This window comes from Polypterus senegalus, chromosome 11 (assembly GCF_016835505.1).
Source record: "Polypterus senegalus isolate Bchr_013 chromosome 11, ASM1683550v1, whole genome shotgun sequence".
Taxonomy (NCBI): domain Eukaryota; kingdom Metazoa; phylum Chordata; class Cladistia; order Polypteriformes; family Polypteridae; genus Polypterus; species Polypterus senegalus.
In genome coordinates this window covers 18,658,878-18,678,600 of record NC_053164.1, presented here as the reverse complement: position 1 = coordinate 18,678,600, position 19,723 = coordinate 18,658,878, and the positions used below count along the sequence as shown (strand labels likewise).

At 36.8% G+C, this 19,723-nt stretch overlaps 1 protein-coding gene across 4 annotated transcripts in view; it reads right to left on the bottom strand.

Annotated features, from left to right (window-relative positions):
* The window catches only part of sipa1l3 (signal-induced proliferation-associated 1 like 3), a 306,750-nt gene that overhangs the window by 65,229 nt on the left and 221,798 nt on the right, over positions 1-19,723 (bottom strand). For all 4 annotated transcript variants that reach the window (XM_039768114.1, XM_039768115.1, XM_039768116.1 and 1 more), the window contains one exon: positions 7,747-7,983. In XM_039768114.1, the coding sequence (XP_039624048.1) occupies positions 7,747-7,983 (237 nt within the window). The remainder of the gene's footprint in view (positions 1-7,746; positions 7,984-19,723) is intronic.

The window sequence follows — 19,723 nt, the reverse complement described above, 5'->3', positions numbered from 1 at the left end:
CAGATAATTTGGAATCCATTATATCATTACACAAGGAGTTGGACAGCATACAGGCTTGGGCAGATTTGTGGCAGATGAAATTTAATGTCAGTAAATGTAAAGTATTACACATAGGAAGTAAAAATGGTAGGTTTGAATACACAATGGGATGTCTGAAAATTGAGAGTTTAGGATGCATAGTGGACTCTATGCTATCAACTTCCCAACCATGTTCAGAAGCCATTAAGAAGGCAAACATGCTAGGTTATATAGCACGATGTGTGGAGTATGTCTAAGGAGGTTATGCTGAAGCTTTATAATGCACTGGTGAGGCCATATCTGAAGTACCATGTGCAGTTTTGGTCTCCAGGCTACGAAAAAAGGTCCAAAGAAGAGCGACAAAGCTGATTCCAGGGCTAAAGAAGAAAGATTAAAAGAGTGGAACCCTTTCAGTTTAAGCAAAAAAAGATTAATACGTGACATGATTAAATTTTTTAAGATTATGATGGGAATTAGTACAGTGGATCGAGACTGCATTATAAAATGAGTTCATCAAGAACATTGGGACACAGTTGGAAACTTGTTAAGGGTAAATTTTGCGCAAACATTAGGAATATTTTCTTTACACAAAGAACCTCAGACACTTAGAATAAGTGCCCAAGTAGTTTGGTAGACAGTAGGCCTTGAGACTTTCTAAACTAGACTTAAGAATTAAGTGGATAGGACTGGCAAGCTTAGTTGGGCTTAATGCCCTGTTCTCATGTAGATTGTTCTAAACTGTGAAACGAACCTTTCTGACCCAAGCTAATCCAGGTTCAGTGTAACCAATAAATGCAGAAATAATAAAGTAAGTAAAGTATAAGCTAATAAAATTGACTAAAACAATTTACAATCTGCTGAAACAAAAATCTATCTACTCAATTCTTCCTCTACTAACTCCTTACTTTTTAGGAAAATATACAAATACCAGGATTTCCCCTAATGATGAATGATGATACGTGTGTGTGTGTGTATATATGTATGTATATATATATATATATATATATATATATATATATATATATATACACATACACACACATATATATATATATATATATATAACATGATTGTTAATGTAATTGTTTTGTCATTGATATGAGTGTTGTTCTCATATCTATCTATATATATCTCTATCTATCTATCTATATATATATCTCTATCTATCTATATATATATATATATCTATCTATCTATATATCTATATATATATATATATATATATATAAATATATATATATATATATATAAAATACCAGCTTGCAGCGAGAAGTAGTGTGTTAAAGAAGGACAGAGAAAGAAAAGGAAACATTTTGAAAATAACGTAACATGATTGTCAATGTAATTGTTTTGTCACTGTTATGAGTGTCGCTGTGATATATATATATATATATATAGCAAAATACCCAGCTTAGCGATGTCATGTGTTAAAGAAGTTATGAAAAGAAAAGGAAACATTTTAAAAATAATGTAACATGATTGTCAAAGTAATTGTTTTGTGTATTTGGTGGCAGCGTCACAAAGTTGTTTTCGTAGCTGCATCAGAAAATGTACCACGACGTCTGACACGCCTCCTTTTACTGTTTTCTCACAGCTTGGATTGCTGCTGACATATATATATATATATATATATATAATATATATACACACACACACACACATATACATACATATATATATAATATACATATATATATATATATACATACATATCTTCATATCTACATATCTATATACATATCTACACACAAATTATATATATGTGTGTATGTATGTATGTGTGTGTGTGTGTGTGTGTGTGTGTGTGTGTGTATATATATATATATATATATATAATCTAGATAGGGTGTGTGTGTGTGTATATATATATATATATATATATATATATATATATATATATATATATATACACACACATATATATATACACATACATATACTTGTGTGTATGTTTGTATGTGTCTATATATGTGTGTGTATAGCTTTGGTCACTGAGTGCAAGGGAAAAATAATGAAATATAGTCTATAAGTTATTAAACAGTAAAACATTAACTACTGGAGTGGTTGCGGGTAAACTACATTTTAAAGACTGTGTAACAAAACAGGTAAGTAACTAACAGCAGCTAAAATGTATATGGATCATCTCTCGGTAGTAGATCCCTTTTGAAAGGCGCTACACGACGGCTGTGGTATAGAAATTACATTTTCTATGTGAACGTTCAAATTTGTGCCTCTGGTAATGTGCCTTACCGCAATTAAAGAAAATTTTTTTGTGTCCTCTGCCGTGTTAAGAGAGAAAGGCTTTGGTTTGGGATAAAAGGAAAAAGGTGTAAAGAAAGGAAAGTTGCCTTTTCTTTTATATAGTATAGAGAGATGTGTTCGCTGACGTTATGATCGCCTTTTGGCGACAGTCGCGGTGGGTCTTGTGTAGACTGGTGAGACGCCCCGCCATTAATCGGCTGTGATGGCACTGTGAGTCCTCCACTCGTATGCGTGTGTTCATAATCCGAGCTGAGGACCTGATAATCGTATCGTGCAAAAGAAAGTGTGAATCGCCTTAATATTATTTTGCCGTGGTGTAGAAAAGGGGTCCCGTGTTTGCACTTGTCTGGGCTATAGCTCAGGGGGCGGATGAAAAAAATTTAAAGTGCTCACTTTGACTTAAGGCAGAAGCGCAGTCAGCGTCTCAAAGGCCGGCACAGCTATGCACGCGCTGGCTGCTCGACTTTTGCTGGGCAGGAGACCCCTTTTGTACACACGTTCATGATATCAAAAGTCTCAGCGCTCTTTGGAGGTAATTCATATATTATATATATAGCAAAATACCCGCTACAGCGGAGAAGTAGTGTGTTAAAGAAGTAATGAAAAGAAAAGGAAACATTTAAAAATAATAATAAATAATAACGTAACATGATTGACATTGTCATGAGTGTTGCTATCATATATATTCCTGCCTAAATAAGTCACCCTCGCTCTTACTTTTTACCTTTCATTTAATCATGGCTAGTGGCGGAAAAATTATAAAATGGAAGGAGGATGGCTTTACCAAAACAATTATTGATGGCTTAATCGATTATTCATAAAGCTTGAATTGGTGATCTGTTTTTCTGTGTTAACCTCATATTTTTTCATACTTCTTCTCAAACTAAGGTGGTGCGAGGGTAAAATGAATCGGGATGCGCTGATCAATGTAATCGGTGTACCAGGAAATCATGCATTGACAAAAGCTCCCCTTTGCTTGTAATGCAAAGTGTGATTAAATGCATTATTTTTCAACGCGTTATGGAGCACATGCATCGAAGCTTCTCAGCTGTGCTTGTGCTAAGAAAAGGAAAGATTTTAAAAATAGCGTAACACGCTTGTCAATGTGACCTTTTGTAAGTAGTGCCTGGAGGATTCAGTGTGTTGAAACTCTAGAGACAGCGTGTGTATTAACTTGAGGTAAATGGGAGGGAGATGATGACGTGACTCCCCACCCGCTTAACTGTCAATCCCCACAAACACAGTCTCTCGGAATTTGCATAAGCACACCCCTTCACCTACAATTTTAACTTAGTTACAAAGTGATCAAAACTCTCGTTTATATCCTCGCCCCTCTCATTAAACTTGTATCCCGCTTTACCTGTGGGCATGTGAAACGCCAGCGGTAGCCTGTCTATGAACTTAATTTAAAGTTTAGGTTTACACCTTGCTTTCTTTCCGAGGTAGCAGCACTCATGAATATGGTAGTATATGCCACTCGCTCGCTTCTTATTGTTTCGCTGCCTTCTCAATTATATAATGCATGTTTTCTTAAGCGCTTTTTGTAGGTCTTCCTGGTTTTCTACGTACTGCGTTGACAGTCAGTTCACGTGATTACGTGGGAGGCGTGATGATGTCACACTAAACTCCGCCCCTACGCCTTTGCAGCTCTACTCCATTACAGTTAATGGAGAAAATACCTTCCAGTTATGACCATTAGGCGCAGAATTTCGAAATGAAACCTGTCCAACTTTTGTAAGTAAGCTGTAAGGAATGAGCCTGCCAAATTATATATATATATATATATATATATATATATATATATATATATATATATATATATATACTGCTCAAAAGAATTAAAGGAACACTTTTTAATCAGAGTATAGCATAAAGTCAATGAAACTTATGGGATATTAATCTGGTCAGTTAAGTAGCAGAGGGGTTGTTAATCAGTTTCAGCTGCTGTGGTGTTAATGAAATTAACAACAGATGCACTAGAGGGGCAACAATGAGATGACCCCAAAACAGGAATGGTTTAACAGGTGGAGGCCACTGACATTTTCCCTCCTCATCTTTTCTGACTGTTTCTTCACTAGTTTTGCATTTGGCTACAGTCAGTGTCACTACTGGTAGCATGAGGCGATACCTGGACCCTACAGAGGTTGCACAGGTAGTCCAACTTCTCCAGGATGGCACATCAATACGTGTCATTGCCAGAAGGTTTGCTGTGTCTCCTGCACAGTCTCAAGGGCATGGAGGAGATTCTAGGAGACAAGCAGTTACTCTAGGAGAGCTGGAGAGGGCCATAGAAGGTCCATAACCCATCAGCAGGACCAGTATCTGCTCCTTTGGGCAGGAGGAACAGGATGAGCACTGCCAGAGCCCTACAAAATGACCTCCAGCAGGCCACTGGTGTGAATGTCTCTGACCAAACAATCAGAAACAGACTTCATGAGGGTTGCCTGAGGGCCCAAATGTCTACTGCCCTGTGCTCACTGCACAGCACCGGGGAGCTCAATTGGCATTTGCCATAGAATACCAGAATTGGCAGGTCCACCACTGGCGTCCTGTGCTTTTCACAGATGAGAGCAGGTTCACCCTGAGTATATGTGAAAGGCGTGAAAGGGTCAGGAGAAGCCGTGGAGAATATTATGCTGCCTGTAACATCGTTTAGCATGACTGGTTTGGTGGTGGGTCAGTGATGATCTTGGAGGCATATCCATGGGCGACTCACAGCCCTCTACAGGCTAGACAAGCGGCATCTTGACTGCCATTAGGTATCAGGATGAAATCCTTGGACCCATTGTCAGACCCTACGCTGGTGCAGTAGGTCCTGGTTTCCTCTAATGCACGACAATGCCCGGCCTCATGTGGCAAGAGTATGCAGGCAGTACCTGGAGGATGAAGGAATTGAAACAATTGAATGGCCTTCACGATCCCCTGACTTAAACCCAATAGAACATCTGTGGGACATTATGTTTGGTCCATTAGGCGCCAGCCAGGTTGCTCCTCAGACTGTACAACAGCTCAGGGATGCCCTCATACAGATCTGGGAGGAAATGCCACAAGACACCATCCGTCGTCTCATTAGGAGCATGCCCGACGTTGTCAAGCATGCATACAAGCTCGTGGGGCCACACAAGATACTGAAAAGCATTTTGAGTAGCAGAAATTAAGTTTTTGAAAAATGGACTAGCCTGCCACATCTTCATTTCACTCTGATTTTAGGGTGTCTACACAATTGAGCCCTCTGTAGGCAGAAAACTTTTATTTCCATTAAAAGACTTGGCATCCTTTTGTTCCTAAGACATTGCCCTGTCGTTATTTGTATAGATATCCAACTTCATATTGAGATCTGATGTATCTAATGTGTTTCTTTAAAGTGTTCCTTTAATTTTTGTGAGCAGTGTATATACACACATATATATATATACACACATATATATATATATACACAACATATATATATATATATATATATATATATATATACACATATATATATATACACACATATATATATACACATATATATATATACACACATATATATATATATATACATATATATATATATATATATATACACACATATATATACACATATATATATATATATACACACATATATATATATATATATATATACACACATATATACACATATATATATACACACATATATATATATATATACACATATATATATACACATATATATATATACATATATACACACATATATATATACACATATATACACATATATATATATATATACACACATACAGTGGTGTGAAAAACTATTTGCCCCCTTCCTGATTTCTTATTCTTTTGCATGTTTGTCACACAAAATGTTTCTGATCATCAAACACATTTAACCATTAGTCAAAATAACACAAGTAAACACAAAATGCAGTTTTTAAATGATGGTTTTATTATTTAGGGAGAAAAAATCTAAACCTACATGGCCCTGTGTGAAAAGTAATTGCCCCTTGTTAAAAATAACCTAACTGTGGTGTATCACACCTGAGTTCAATTTCGTAGCCACCCCAGGCCTGATTACTGCCACACCTGTTTCAATCAAGAAATCACTTAAATAGGAGCTGCCGGACACAGAGAAGTAGACCAAAAGCACCTCAAAAGCTAGACATCATACCAAGATCCAAAGAAATTCAGGAACAAATGAGAACAGAAGTAATTGAGATCTAAGTCTGGTAAAGGTTATAAAGCCATTTCTAAAGCTTTGGGACTCCAGCGAACCACAGTGAGAGCCATTATCCACAAATGGCAAAAACATGGAGCAGTGGTGAACCTTCCCAGGAGTGGCCGGCCGACCAAAATTACCCCAAGAGCGCAGAGACGACTCCGAGAGGTCACTAAAGACCCCAGGACAACGTCTAAAGAACTGCAGGCCTCACATGCCTCAATTAAGGTCAGTGTTCATGACTCCACCATAAGAAAGAGACTGGGCAAAAACGGCCTGCATGGCAGATTTCCAAGACGCAAACCACTGTTAAGCAAAAAGAACATTAGGGCTCGTCTCAATTTTGCTAAGAAACATCTCAATGATTGCCAAGAGTTTTGGGAAAATACCTTGTGGACTGATGAGACAAAAGTTGAACTTTTTGGAAGGCAAATGTCCCGTTACATCTGGCGTAAAAGGAACACAGCATTTCAGAAAAAGAACATCATACCAACAGTAAAATATGGTGGTGGCAGTGTGATGGTCTGGGGTTGTTTTGCTGCTTCAGGACCTGGAAGGCTTGCTGTAATAAATGGAACCATGGATTCTACTGTCTACCAAAAAATCCTGAAGGAGAATGTCCGGCCATCTGTTCGTCAACTCAAGCTGAAGCGATCTTGGGTGCTGCAACAGGACAATGACCCAAAACACACCAGCAAATCCACCTCTGAATGGCTGAAGAAAACCAAAATGAAGACTTTGGAGTGGCCTAGTCAAAGTTCTGACCTGAATCCAATTGAGATGCTATGGCATGACCTTAAAAATGCAGTTCATGCTAGAAAACCCTCAAATAAAGCTGAATTACAACAATTCTGCAAAGATGAGTGGGCCAAAATTCCTCCAGAGCGCTGTAAAAGACTCATTGCAAGTTATCGCAAACGCTTGATTGCAGTTATTGCTGCTAAGGGTGGCCCAACCAGTTATTAGGTTCAGGGGGCAATTACTTTTTCACACAGGGCCATCTAGGTTTGGATTTTTTCTCCCTAAATAATAAAACCATCATTTAAAAACTGCATTTTGTGTTTACTTGTGTTATATTTGACTAATGGTTAAATGTGTTTGATGATCAGAAACTTTTTGTGTGACAAACATGCAAAAGAATCAGAAATCAGGAAGGGGGCAAATAGTTTTTCACACCACTGTATATATATATATATATATATATATATATATATATATATATATATATATATATACACATATATATAATAAATATAACAGAATGATAACCTCCTTACCTTTTGTTCTGTAGAGGCTGAGGTTCTCTATACGGTACTGCCACTACAGGTTTCTGTGGCCAGGCAACAGGTTGTTGGATCATGCCTGGCGTCATCCACCTCTGGGGTTGAGATGCATTTTGTGAAGACCATTGCCAGGCTGAGTTACTCCGATAAGGTGCTCTGTATGAAGCAGGAAGGTTATCAGACTCTGGCTTCTGGTCAACTGTCCTCATCTCATACTCCTCTGTGCAGCCTCTACAAACAAACAAAGATTTGCTTCTGTTATTTCTTTTAAGCAGTAGCATACACTTTTTGAGCTCCAATTCCATATTGTACAATATAATTTACAGTATATAAGTTCAAAATACAAAATAAAAACTGATTATGCATGTCAGTCTAAAACTGTAAATTGTAATAAGATTCTTGCTGACTCATTATAGTTGATTTGTTGTCTATCACAAAGCTGCATTTGCCCAGTGCTTCTACTTACACAGAGCCTTTGCTTTAAAATGCAGAAGAGAGGTGGTGAATGGGGATTCAAATACAGAGTCACTTCTATGGATTTGCTAGGTACTGTTGACAAAATGGTATTAATTATCACACACATAACATTCTGGCTATTTCAGACTTATTAAAATAATACTTACAATGCCAATGTTTCATGTTAAAGGAACAGAAAACTTCAATGTTGTTTTTTTAATTTATGTAACCTACTCCACTTAGTTTTGAGTGATTTGCAGGAAAAAATTCTAATCTCATGTTTTCATGCAGAACAAAAGTAAAAGAGTTTGGATATAATACAAGCCATACATAACCAATGCTATACAAAGGCAATCAATGTTAAAAATGCCCAAGGAAAAAAGAAAAATAAAATTTAATCTTACTCATGTTGCATAATCCACATGTCAGTAATCCAGTGTAACGCTTAAATATATGCATTTTTTGCTAAAATGTTGTTAGATACTTCTGGAAAGATCAGTGTATTTCATGAAGAGGAAGCTAAAGTCACATGGGACTGAGATTCTAAACTGAAGACCCATCACTCCTCCATTCACTGGTTACGAGTCCTCAAAAGCCCAGTCCCATGTGACTTGTGTTTCCTACTTATGATTTGCCTTTGTTTTATCTGAAGGTATTTGTTTAATGATCGAAAAATAAATAGAAAAAGATCTTTCTTTGTCCCCATTTTAGCAAAACTGGCAAACGTTGTTGTATGTTATGAGAATACAATTGTATAACTGACATGTGGATTATGTGACATGAGCACAGGGAACCCCTCCCTCCATTGACATTTTCCACAAAATTTGTCATTGCACAACCTTGGTCCCCACTGGCTTGTATTATTTTTGCTACGCATGTAAACATGAGATAAAACATTTTTCTCGGCCATCACTGCAAAATAAATGTGGTAAGCAACACAGAAAAATGTTATTTTGGGTGGAGTACTGTATTCCTTTAATTAAAAAAAGAAATGTTTTAAATATAAATGGGAAAGAGGGCAGGTTAAAAACCTTGATAGGTGTATTTCATAAACAAACAAGTGACAATATTGTCCATTACACACAAGAGACCTTATTGAGAAGTCTGTACAGATTGGGTTGCATACTACAAAAGAGGATCAGGTTTCTTCAATGTAATTATTACAATTATTTAGCATACATCTTTACTGAAAACAGTATTAATTATGAAAATGCATTCTGATTTAGTTTTAGTCTTAGTCTTCTGGCAAAATTGCATTTTAGTTTTAATCACATTTTAGTCACTTGCGTATTGTTATTTTTAGTCGACAAAAAGTAAATTAATATTAGTCAAGAAAAAGTGCATGTGTTTCAGTCGACTAAAAGTAAAAATAAATTAGTCAATTATATGCACTAGTTCCAAAATGGATGGATATGCAGATAAATGTCTACATATGCTCATTACAATTGAGGAAAGAATGTGAAAAACTTCCGTTCCTTATCGGGACTGTGCAGGACACTGTATTAAAAGTTTTTAACTACACCAAAAAAATGTCATTTAATTAGTTGTACAAAATGTCCTACAAGCTAAAACAATTAGAAACTCAAATACTGAGGCTCAGCGCAGTTTCTTAAGTAACTCATAAAGGGGAAAAAACTGGCAATACCACAATCCTGTGTGTGTGTTGTGTTTTTATTTATTTATAAGCAAGTTTTCCCTCAATCGAATGCTGAAACTCTCGAGAACACAGCATTGCCAGACATGACTTCTGCCGTTTTTATTTTCAATGTGTTGATGTGATGCTGTATCATCACCACCACTTTTTCATATGTAATTTTTACTCATATTATTGTGCCACCTGAAGTTATTTGTATATTTGCGATCACTCAAGAGTGCAGTGCCGACCTCACTATCGATGTGACATCCCAATTAGCAGCACACCTAAAATAAACCAACACACTTGATGCATTAATATTGGACAGTTTCCTGTGAGTTCCTTTCTACATAGCTTACACTGGGCTTTATTTTTGTCAGCATTGTAATTAAAGTTGGTCCAGATTTCTGACCGCTTTTTTTAGCCCAAGAGTCATGTTGGCCAATGTAGTGGAGCAGGGATTCTGGCTGACATGATGATTTCCTGATGGCACCCAAACTAGTGTTAGCCAATTACATTCGTGGATACAAGTTTTTTAAATTGAACCACTGCATTCAAGCTCATTATTTGTTGGCGACCATGTCAAAAATAACAGAGATGTGTAAAAAGCTTCACATAGATCATTGTCTAGTTGCGGTTTCTAACATCTTCGTTTTGTCTAGTTTTTGCTAATAATTTCATTTTAAAAGCATTCGTCTTAACTTTCTAAATTTCATTTAGTTTTTGTTCCATTTTTGTCCGAGAAAAAATGTCATTGAAGATTATTTTTCATCTTAGTTTTTATCAACAAAATTAACACTGACTGAAAGTGACTTACAAAAGAAATGATAAGTATAATTTTTTATTTAAACATCTCTTAGTTGTACAATCAATTTCATATTGCGCTGTCTCAGGCTGGCATAAAAAAATGGGTTTTTCCTTATTAGATAAGAATTTTAATTTACTTTGCAAAATCATAATTATTAAAGACATAAGTCAATATTTTTATGATGCAGTGTGTTATAATTAGAACCAGGGGCACTGATGTAGATTTTTTGTAGACTGATACAGACCAACCCTTCTAATAGATAAAATATACGCATCTGACAATTACAAAACTTACTGACCACTGCAATGGTAAAAATATGACCACTGCAACCTTTGTGCAAATTATTATGTCAACATTTAGTCTCACCATAGTATTTGGATTTTCTTGTTTATAAATCAGCATATTATCTTCAATTACTATATTAAAGGATGCCTTAAATATGTGCCATTCTGTAGGCAGAGAATTTTTGTGCAAATTTAACAATGGAAATGAAAAAAAACATTTATTGAATTTCTTAAACGTCCAATGGCTATTCAGTAATCATAGTTAAAGTAAGTAAAAAGCAGTGGACAACAGGCATGTAGTAAAAAAAAAACAGCAAAAATGCCAGGTAAAGGAAACAATCTTTCAATTTACATGCATGAATGTAATGTGCTACTTATCTAAGTGAATCAATCACAGGGGACTCAAAGGACTACTTTGATAATTTGCAAACCTTTCTAAGCTAAGTTATTCTGAAATAAAAAGGAGAGATTATAAAACAAATGTGCTACTCTCAGTTTAGTCCAAGGAGTAAACTGTCAGATCCAGGTGTGGCTACAAGTGTCTCACTTTACTGCCTGGTTGAAACCAGCTAAGGGAGCAAAACGCACAGGGGCAAAGTGAAGGTGGGTATGCATCTAGTGAAAACAAATGTCTCTGAAGCTTTCCAAAACAGTAAAATAGAGCAGCTTAAATGTCCTTGTTCATGTATATCTGACTCTGCTGCTTTCAATGTCTTAACTATGGTATTGTTTACATCACAGAAATAAACAATAAAACTGTGTAGTTGGTGCTGTGGGACCTTTGAGTACTTTTTCAGTGGGGTGGGGGAACATACATTTCAAGCTCCACTGTCTATCAGATGAATTACAAGTACAAGATGAAACACAAGGGAACACAACAAAAGAAAAAGTCATGAACTTCAAATGAGAACAAAGGCAAAGAGGGAGTCAGAACCCCACTGCACAAGAGAAAGAGAGTGACGCTTTCATTCAGTTGCACTCCAGGAAGCATACTACACAGCCTCAATAAAGGAATGGAAGCTTCACATTTACCCTCAGACTGTTATGAACATGGCTACAATTGTTCACTCAGTTATCCATTTTCTGACAGGCGTATCCAGTTCAGCATTGCAGGGAGTGAAGGGCTATCCTGGATGCACTACAACTTCAGCAGGGGCACCAACCTCGCAGACATCTGACCATACATAACTCCAAAATAACACACATTCATTAAGTATTTTTCAAAGTTCATATGGACTAGAAGTTCGTTAATTTTTTGATGTACAAGGCAAATTTCTCCAGTCATATGACATACAGAAGGATACTGAAACAACATGCTTAATTCCTGTAAATGAATCAACAAACAATAAGTTTAATTTGTTCATGGGCTTTTGAAACCAAAGCAAGGTAACAATGATATATATATATATATATATATATATATATATATATATATATATAGATATATATATATATATATATATATATATATATATATATATATATATATAGATATATATATATATATATATATATATATATATATATATATATATATATATATATATATATATATATATATATATATATACATACATACATATATACATATATACACACACTCACCTAAAGGATTATTAGGAACACCTGTTCAATTTCTCATTAATGCAATTATCTAATCAACCAATCACATGGCAGTTGCTTCATTGCATTTAGGGGTGTGGTCCTGGTCAAGACAATCTCCTGAACTCCAAACTGAATGTCAGAATGGGAAAGAAAGGGGATTTAAGCAATTTTGAGCGTGGCATGGTTGTTGGTGCCATACGGGCCGGTCTCAGTATTTCACAATCTGCTCAGTTACTGGGATTTTCACGCACAACCATTTCTAGGTTTTACAAAGAATGGTGTGAAAAAGGAAAAACATCCAGTATGCGTCAGTCCTGTGGGGGCGAAAATGCCTTGTTGATGCTAGAGGTCAGAGGAGAATGGGCCGACTGATTCAAGCTGATAGAAGAGCAACTTTGACTGAAATAACCACTCGTTACAACTGAGGTATGCAGCAAAACATTTGTGAAGCCACAACATGCACAACCTTGAGGCGGATGGGCTACAACAGCAGAAGACCCCACCGGGTACCACTCATCTCCACTACAAATAGGAAAAAGAGGCTACAATTTGCACGAGCTCACCAAAATTGGACAGTTGAAGACTGGAAAAATGTTGCCTGGTCTGATGAGTCTCGATTTCTGTTGAGACATTCAAATGGTAGAGTCAGAATTTGGCGTAAACAGAATGAGAACATGGATTCATCATGCCTTGTTACCACTGTGCAGGCTGGTGGTGTAATGGTGTGGGGGATGTTTTCTTGGCACACTTTAGGCCCCTTAGTGCCAACTGGCAATCGTTTAAATGCCACGGGCTACCTGAGCATTGTTTCTGACCATGTCCATCCCTTCATGACCAACATGTACCCATCCTCTGATGGTTACTTCCAGCAGGATAATGCACCATGTCACAAAGCTTGAATCATTTCAAATTGGTTTCTTGAACATGACAATGAGTTCACTGTACTAAAATGGCCCCCCCAGTCACCAGATCTCAACCCAATAGAGCATCTTTGGGATGTGGTGGAACGGAGCTTCGTGCCCTGGATGTGCATCCCACAAATCTCCATCAACTGCAAGATGCTATCCTATCAATATGGGCCAACATTTCTAAAGAATGCTTTCAGCACCTTGTTGAATCAATGCCACGTAGAATTAAGGCAGTTCTGAAGGCGAAAGGGCGTCAAACACCGTATTAGTATGGTGTTCCTAATAATCCTTTAGGTGGGTGTGTGTATGTATATGTATATATATATATATATATATATATATATATATATATATATATATATATATATTGTGGCAGCCCGACGCGCCAGGAAGACCAGAGGAGGGCTTGTGCCTCCTCCGGACTGCGAGGGGGCGTCCGTCCTGGTTGTGTTGGGGGCCTCGGGTAAAGGGCTTGGAAGCCCAGCCCTGTAGGGACCCGTGGCCACTGCCAGGCAGCGCCCCGGTGCCTGAATATTCCTGGAGCCCAGCACTTCCGCCACACCAGGAATTGCGGGGGGGAAGATGACAGGGGACACCCGGACAGCTTCCGGGTGCGCAGCTGGCACTTCCGCCACACTGGGGCGTGTCTACGGAGGAGTGCCGGGTGCGCAGCTGGAGCCCATCCGGGTTCCTATTTAAGGGGCCGCCTCCCTTCAGTCGAAGGCGGAAGTCGGGTGGAAGAGACACGGAGCTGGAGAGAGAGGACTGGAGGCGGCCAGGAAGGCACAAAGACTGTGAGGGCTGGACATTGGGGGAGCGGTGCAAGAGGCACTGGGGTTTGTGGTGCACGTATATGGACTTGTAAATAGTGTAAATAAACAGTGTGTGGTGGAACTTATGATGTCCGTCTGTGTCAGGTCCGGGGTCCGAGTCCACAATATATATATATATATATATATATATATATATATATGTATACACACAGGTATATATATACACACATATATTACTTATAAACCCCATGCTGAAATCCTCCAAAGCCAATAGCTTTGTTGTTAACCTATTGGGATATCCATCTCTCTACCACGCAAGAAATTCAAGTTCCAAACTATTAATATTTTGTTAAATGTTTAAATTTCATGCATTCTAATTTATATTCCATGACAAACCACACTACTGTTGCTTACATTAAAAAAAAAACTTAAACAAATAAATAAGGTGCCCTTCAAAAAATCGAAAGAAACACATGCACATAAACTATCCACTAATATCTGTAATATAACACCCCAAATACAATATATTTTATGGTTTAAAAAAATATAAACTCTTATTTTACGCAAAAGAGTATAGTACTTAGCAATTTAAGCCTAAAACAAAAAAAAATTGTGGTACTTCAAAGTATTTAAATTCTAGGGGATGGTATGCCAAGAAAAAAGGTTGAAAACCTCTCATATGTATATGTGTGTGTATGTGTATTACAGAATGCAGTTTTAAGTTTTTTTTATTTAATTAATTGACTGCATAACAGCACCACAAGGTTAATCAAAAATGCCATCCTGCTAGAAAATGGGTAAGCATATGTCAGGAGTGTACTGTAGTATCATATGATCATATGCAAAACCCTTAGAATAGTCTGCATTTTGAGCGGGGCATGCATGAGGGTAGAATTAACACTAACAAGATTTATCACTTGTTTCAATCCCTGGGTTCAAAAGCATTGCTACACCGTAGGTACTTTCATAACTCTCTCAGGAAACTGACAAGTTGCCCGGTAATGGGGGAAATGAGCGAGTCACAAAGATATTTCCTAGGTAACATTCCTACTTAACATTAGTTCATTTACAGTGTCCTCCATAATGTTTGGGGTAATGATAAATATTTCTTGATATACCACTCTGTTCCACAGTTTAAAATTACAAATCAAACAATTCAGAGATTGTGATTAAAATGCACACTGCAGACTTTCATTTAAGGTGATTTACATATTAATTGTGGCTACACCATGTAGAAATGACCTTTTTTACACAGTCCCCCGATTTCAGGCCACCATAATGTTTGGGACAATTGGTGTCACAAGTATTTGTGATTACTCAGGTGAGTTTCATTGCTTCATATGATACTTTGGCTTGCTTCTACCCTTTTGGAATCTGTAGTTGCCATTGTTCAATATGAGGACAAGAGCTATACCAATGAAAGTCAAAGATGCCATTATGAGGCTGAAAACCAAGATTAAAACCATCAGACATCAGTAAAACCTTAGGATGACCTAACAATCTGGTGAGCTCAGGAATCACAAAGGGACTGATAGGCCAAGGGAAACCTCCATTGCTAATGACAGAAGAATCCTCACAATGGTAAAGAAAAATCCTCAAACGCCTGTCTGACAGATCAGACACAGTCTTCAGGAGGCAGATATGGATGTGTCATAGATGATTATCTGTTGAAGTCTTCATAAACAGAAACACAGAGGCCACACTGCAAGATGCAAACCACTAGTTAGCCAAAAAAACAGGATGGTCAGATTACAGTTTGGGAAAAAGGACTTAAAAGAACCTGCAGAAAAGGAACTGCCCAAAGCATACCAAGTCATCTGTTAAACGCAGTGGTAGGGGTGTTATGGCTTGGCCATGTATGGCTGCCATAGGTAGTGGCACACTTCTCTTCATTGTTGATGGAACTGCTGACAGCAGTGGCACAATGAATTTGGAGTTGGATTTAAACATACTGTATAATCTGTATAAGTTCCAGTAAATGCCTCCAAAATCATTGGAAGTCGCTTCATCTTACAACAAGATGATGATCCAAACATATTACAAAGGCAACACAGCTAAAAATTTGGTCAAGCCAGTCATCCGATTTAAATCCAGTTGAGTAGGCCTTCCATATTCTGAAGAGAAATATATGAATTGTTTGATTTGTAATTTTAAACTGTGGAGCCGAGGGGTGAATCAAGGAAAAATTTGTCTTTGTCCAAAGCATTAAGTAGGGAACTGCATATTATACTACATTCTACTAGATGCATCAAACAGCAGCATTTTATTATAGCATATTGTATTAGCAATTGGTTAAAGCTTATTAAATCACTGTCCACTGCAGCTACTATAATGTTAAATATTATTGTTTGTTCGTTGAGTAAAAACATCTCAATGGATTCTAAACACATGAACAAACTAATTTGGCCAGCTGGTCACATTACAGGACTGACTCTGTACTAACTTCAGACATTGAGAGAAGATGATGACAAAAAAAAGAAGTCATCATGACCAGTGCTTCTTAGTCTCTACAGGATGCACAATCCTGGAGGACCTTTAGTCACCAGCTGATCCCACCACAGTGTGGTAAGAGGAGGTACTGGGGCTATTTCTTGCCCACAACCACTGGACATCCCTTCTGCCATTGTGACCATTTTCCTGATCCAGTTACAACGGGCATGTTGGCACAGGGACACTATACATAATATGAATACTGGGTAGGTGGATAGCCCAGGGTCTTACAATCTGGTATATTTAATATCAAGCATCTCTGCTGTGCCACTCTAAAATTAAATAGGACAAAAAATACTTTTATGGGGAGAAATTATCAGCTTTGTTTACATGTTGTAGAGCTTTCCATTGTACTACCAATGTAAACATATGCCACACATCAAGGGTCTTGTTTATTTACGAATGCTGGTCAGAACGCTGTCTGAAACAAAGGGATCAGACGTAGGTCACATTCAAATACAAATAAACAATTGTATAAAGATGTTGATTCAAGAATTTTGAGCTATAAATAAAATGTATTATCATTATTAGAAAAACGGAAAAAAATAAAAAAACCCAATGTTGTTTCTAGCAATTCTGGCATTTCCTTTAGTATAAATGTATAAGACAATTTTGTGAATCCTTCAAGCATTAGAAAATAACCTCCTCTTTCAGCTGTGGTAAAACAGAGACACCCTACTTAATCAACTTATGATTTATATAGAATAATGTGAAAAAGCATTTAAAAGATATATTAGACTGACAAACCCTTTCAAAAATCAATTATTTCAAGTTACTTGTTCTAAGGTTGGCTGTATAAGCTACTGAAACATGGGGTGTACTTACATTTTCACAAATGTCTTGCTTCTACACATTATCTTATTTTCGAAGAGTAAATAATGACAAAGTAAAATATGTTGTGTACTATTTGGCATCTGAGGTCTTTTTTTTTTTTTAATTTTAAGACTTGTTTCAGGATGATTGTTAGTTATACATATAAGTTATACACATGCAAATTTTGAATGTTAGCTTTTTTAGGAGATTAAATAATGACAAAGTAAAATGTGCTGTGTGCTATTTATCACCTGAGCTTCCATTTTGTCTAATTTTAGGACTCTGTTCCATGAGGACAAGATGATTGTTAATTATGTGCTGATATGTTAAACCATATAACTGAAAGAGGAAGCACTTCACATTTTGACAAGAATATATTGTGTTTAAAATATTTAGAAAATGTTTAAAAATTTTAAAGCAGCTATATAATACAAAACTATACGTGATAATTTAACTTTAACTGTGAAATCAATACAGGGAAAACCTTTCTTCATGTTTACAATGAAATTAAACACGCATCTACATCTTGAGTGCACTGATAGATAAAACACTTCTTGTTCAAAGCATCTTCTGCATGCATCTTACGATTTAAAAAATTAAAACTCAAAAATGACGTTTATATTTTTTTAAACATTATCCTGAGACAAGAGGAAAAGGAGGATTATTTTGGTCAGAAATCAGGCAATAAGTAATCCATACATACATAACTGTGTATCTTCCTTGTAGCTTTGTTTCTACACTGCTGGATGAATGCTGTTGTGTAAGGCAAATATGGAGCAGACAACAATTCTATAGCTGGAGTCCTTTACATTTTTGCCTAACACAACATCATCTTCATATAGTGTACTAAACTGGTAAAATGCGATTAAAAGGAAAGTTTTCTCATAATCATACTTAAATTAAACTGAATCTTCAATGTAAAAAAACATACATAATGCATGCAGAATGACATTAAAAACATGACAAAAAATTACAGTAAACAGTGTCACTTACAGGTTTATTACGTTGACTGCAGGTTGAAATACTGGAACAAAAGCTAAATGAGGGCCCGTAAAGGGAGCACTCCGCTGGCCCTGGGACCCGTAAACGTAACGATGCATTTGTCTTTGCTCTCCTGTTGCCAGCAAACAAAATTTCTATCAAAGTGACTTGTGTATTCTCACCCTAAATGGTAGTGTCACTAAAACTTCCAAAGCTTTCAGAATTTAGTATTTCAATAATTCCCTCATACGATCCAGAAAAAAGATGTATGACAATGTCAATTTAAAGAGTACAAAATTAAAACAGTCAGCATTCCATGTGGATTTGCATCCTGTGGCCATGTCACTTCCTTGCTATTAAGAAATATAAATTATAGTCTTCACATGTAAAGATACGCCCTGTGGATATGAAGAACTCTGACAAGAACTGATCTTCGCAGCCTCTACCAGCCCTTTCCAACAGGAAAAAAAGGAATTAAAAAAAAAAAAAATAATAAAAAAAAAGCCCACAGAAAACCAGCATGCTGGCCTGCTGAAATATTCCAGGCTGCTTGCTTTCCCTTCGCCCACACAGCAACAGTGGCCTACTTCTCTATTTGCAGAGTGACATAAATGTAGCTAGTGCTACAGAAGGTGAGAAGCAGCTAAATCACGCCGGCACATTTCAAATGAAAAGAAAGATTTCTTCAGCTTAGAATAATGCAAGAAAGAAAGGTTATCAAACCTCCTTTCCTTTTATATTGCCTATCAAATCTGATGAGATGAAAAAAAAAAAAACAAAAAAAACAATAGCATGCCTTTAATAATCTGCAGGCTATCCTTCTGAGCTGTAATAGTAAATAAGAAAAGACAACCATGTTCAAAATCTGTAGACACAGATATACTACATCTTGTAAAAAAGAAAATCCTGCCTCAAAATCACAGCATAGCCAGCATTCTGCATTCTTCCACCACCAGCTGCCCAGCCCATTGACATGATTTCTATGTACAGTACCTTTCAGATTAATGGAACCTGCAACTCCTGCATTCTGCAATGAAATCTACCCAAAATGGAAATGGTGCTACTTACCCTAGAAGCCCACGCCTTGAAATTGTTGTGACATGTTACTTTCTGCTAGCTTTGAAGCCAAAGGTGTAATTTAGTGGTTAAATAAGGCAAAAATAAACAAATATAATGCAGCCTTTACAAAGAACCACGATTATCCAGAACTTAAGATAGGA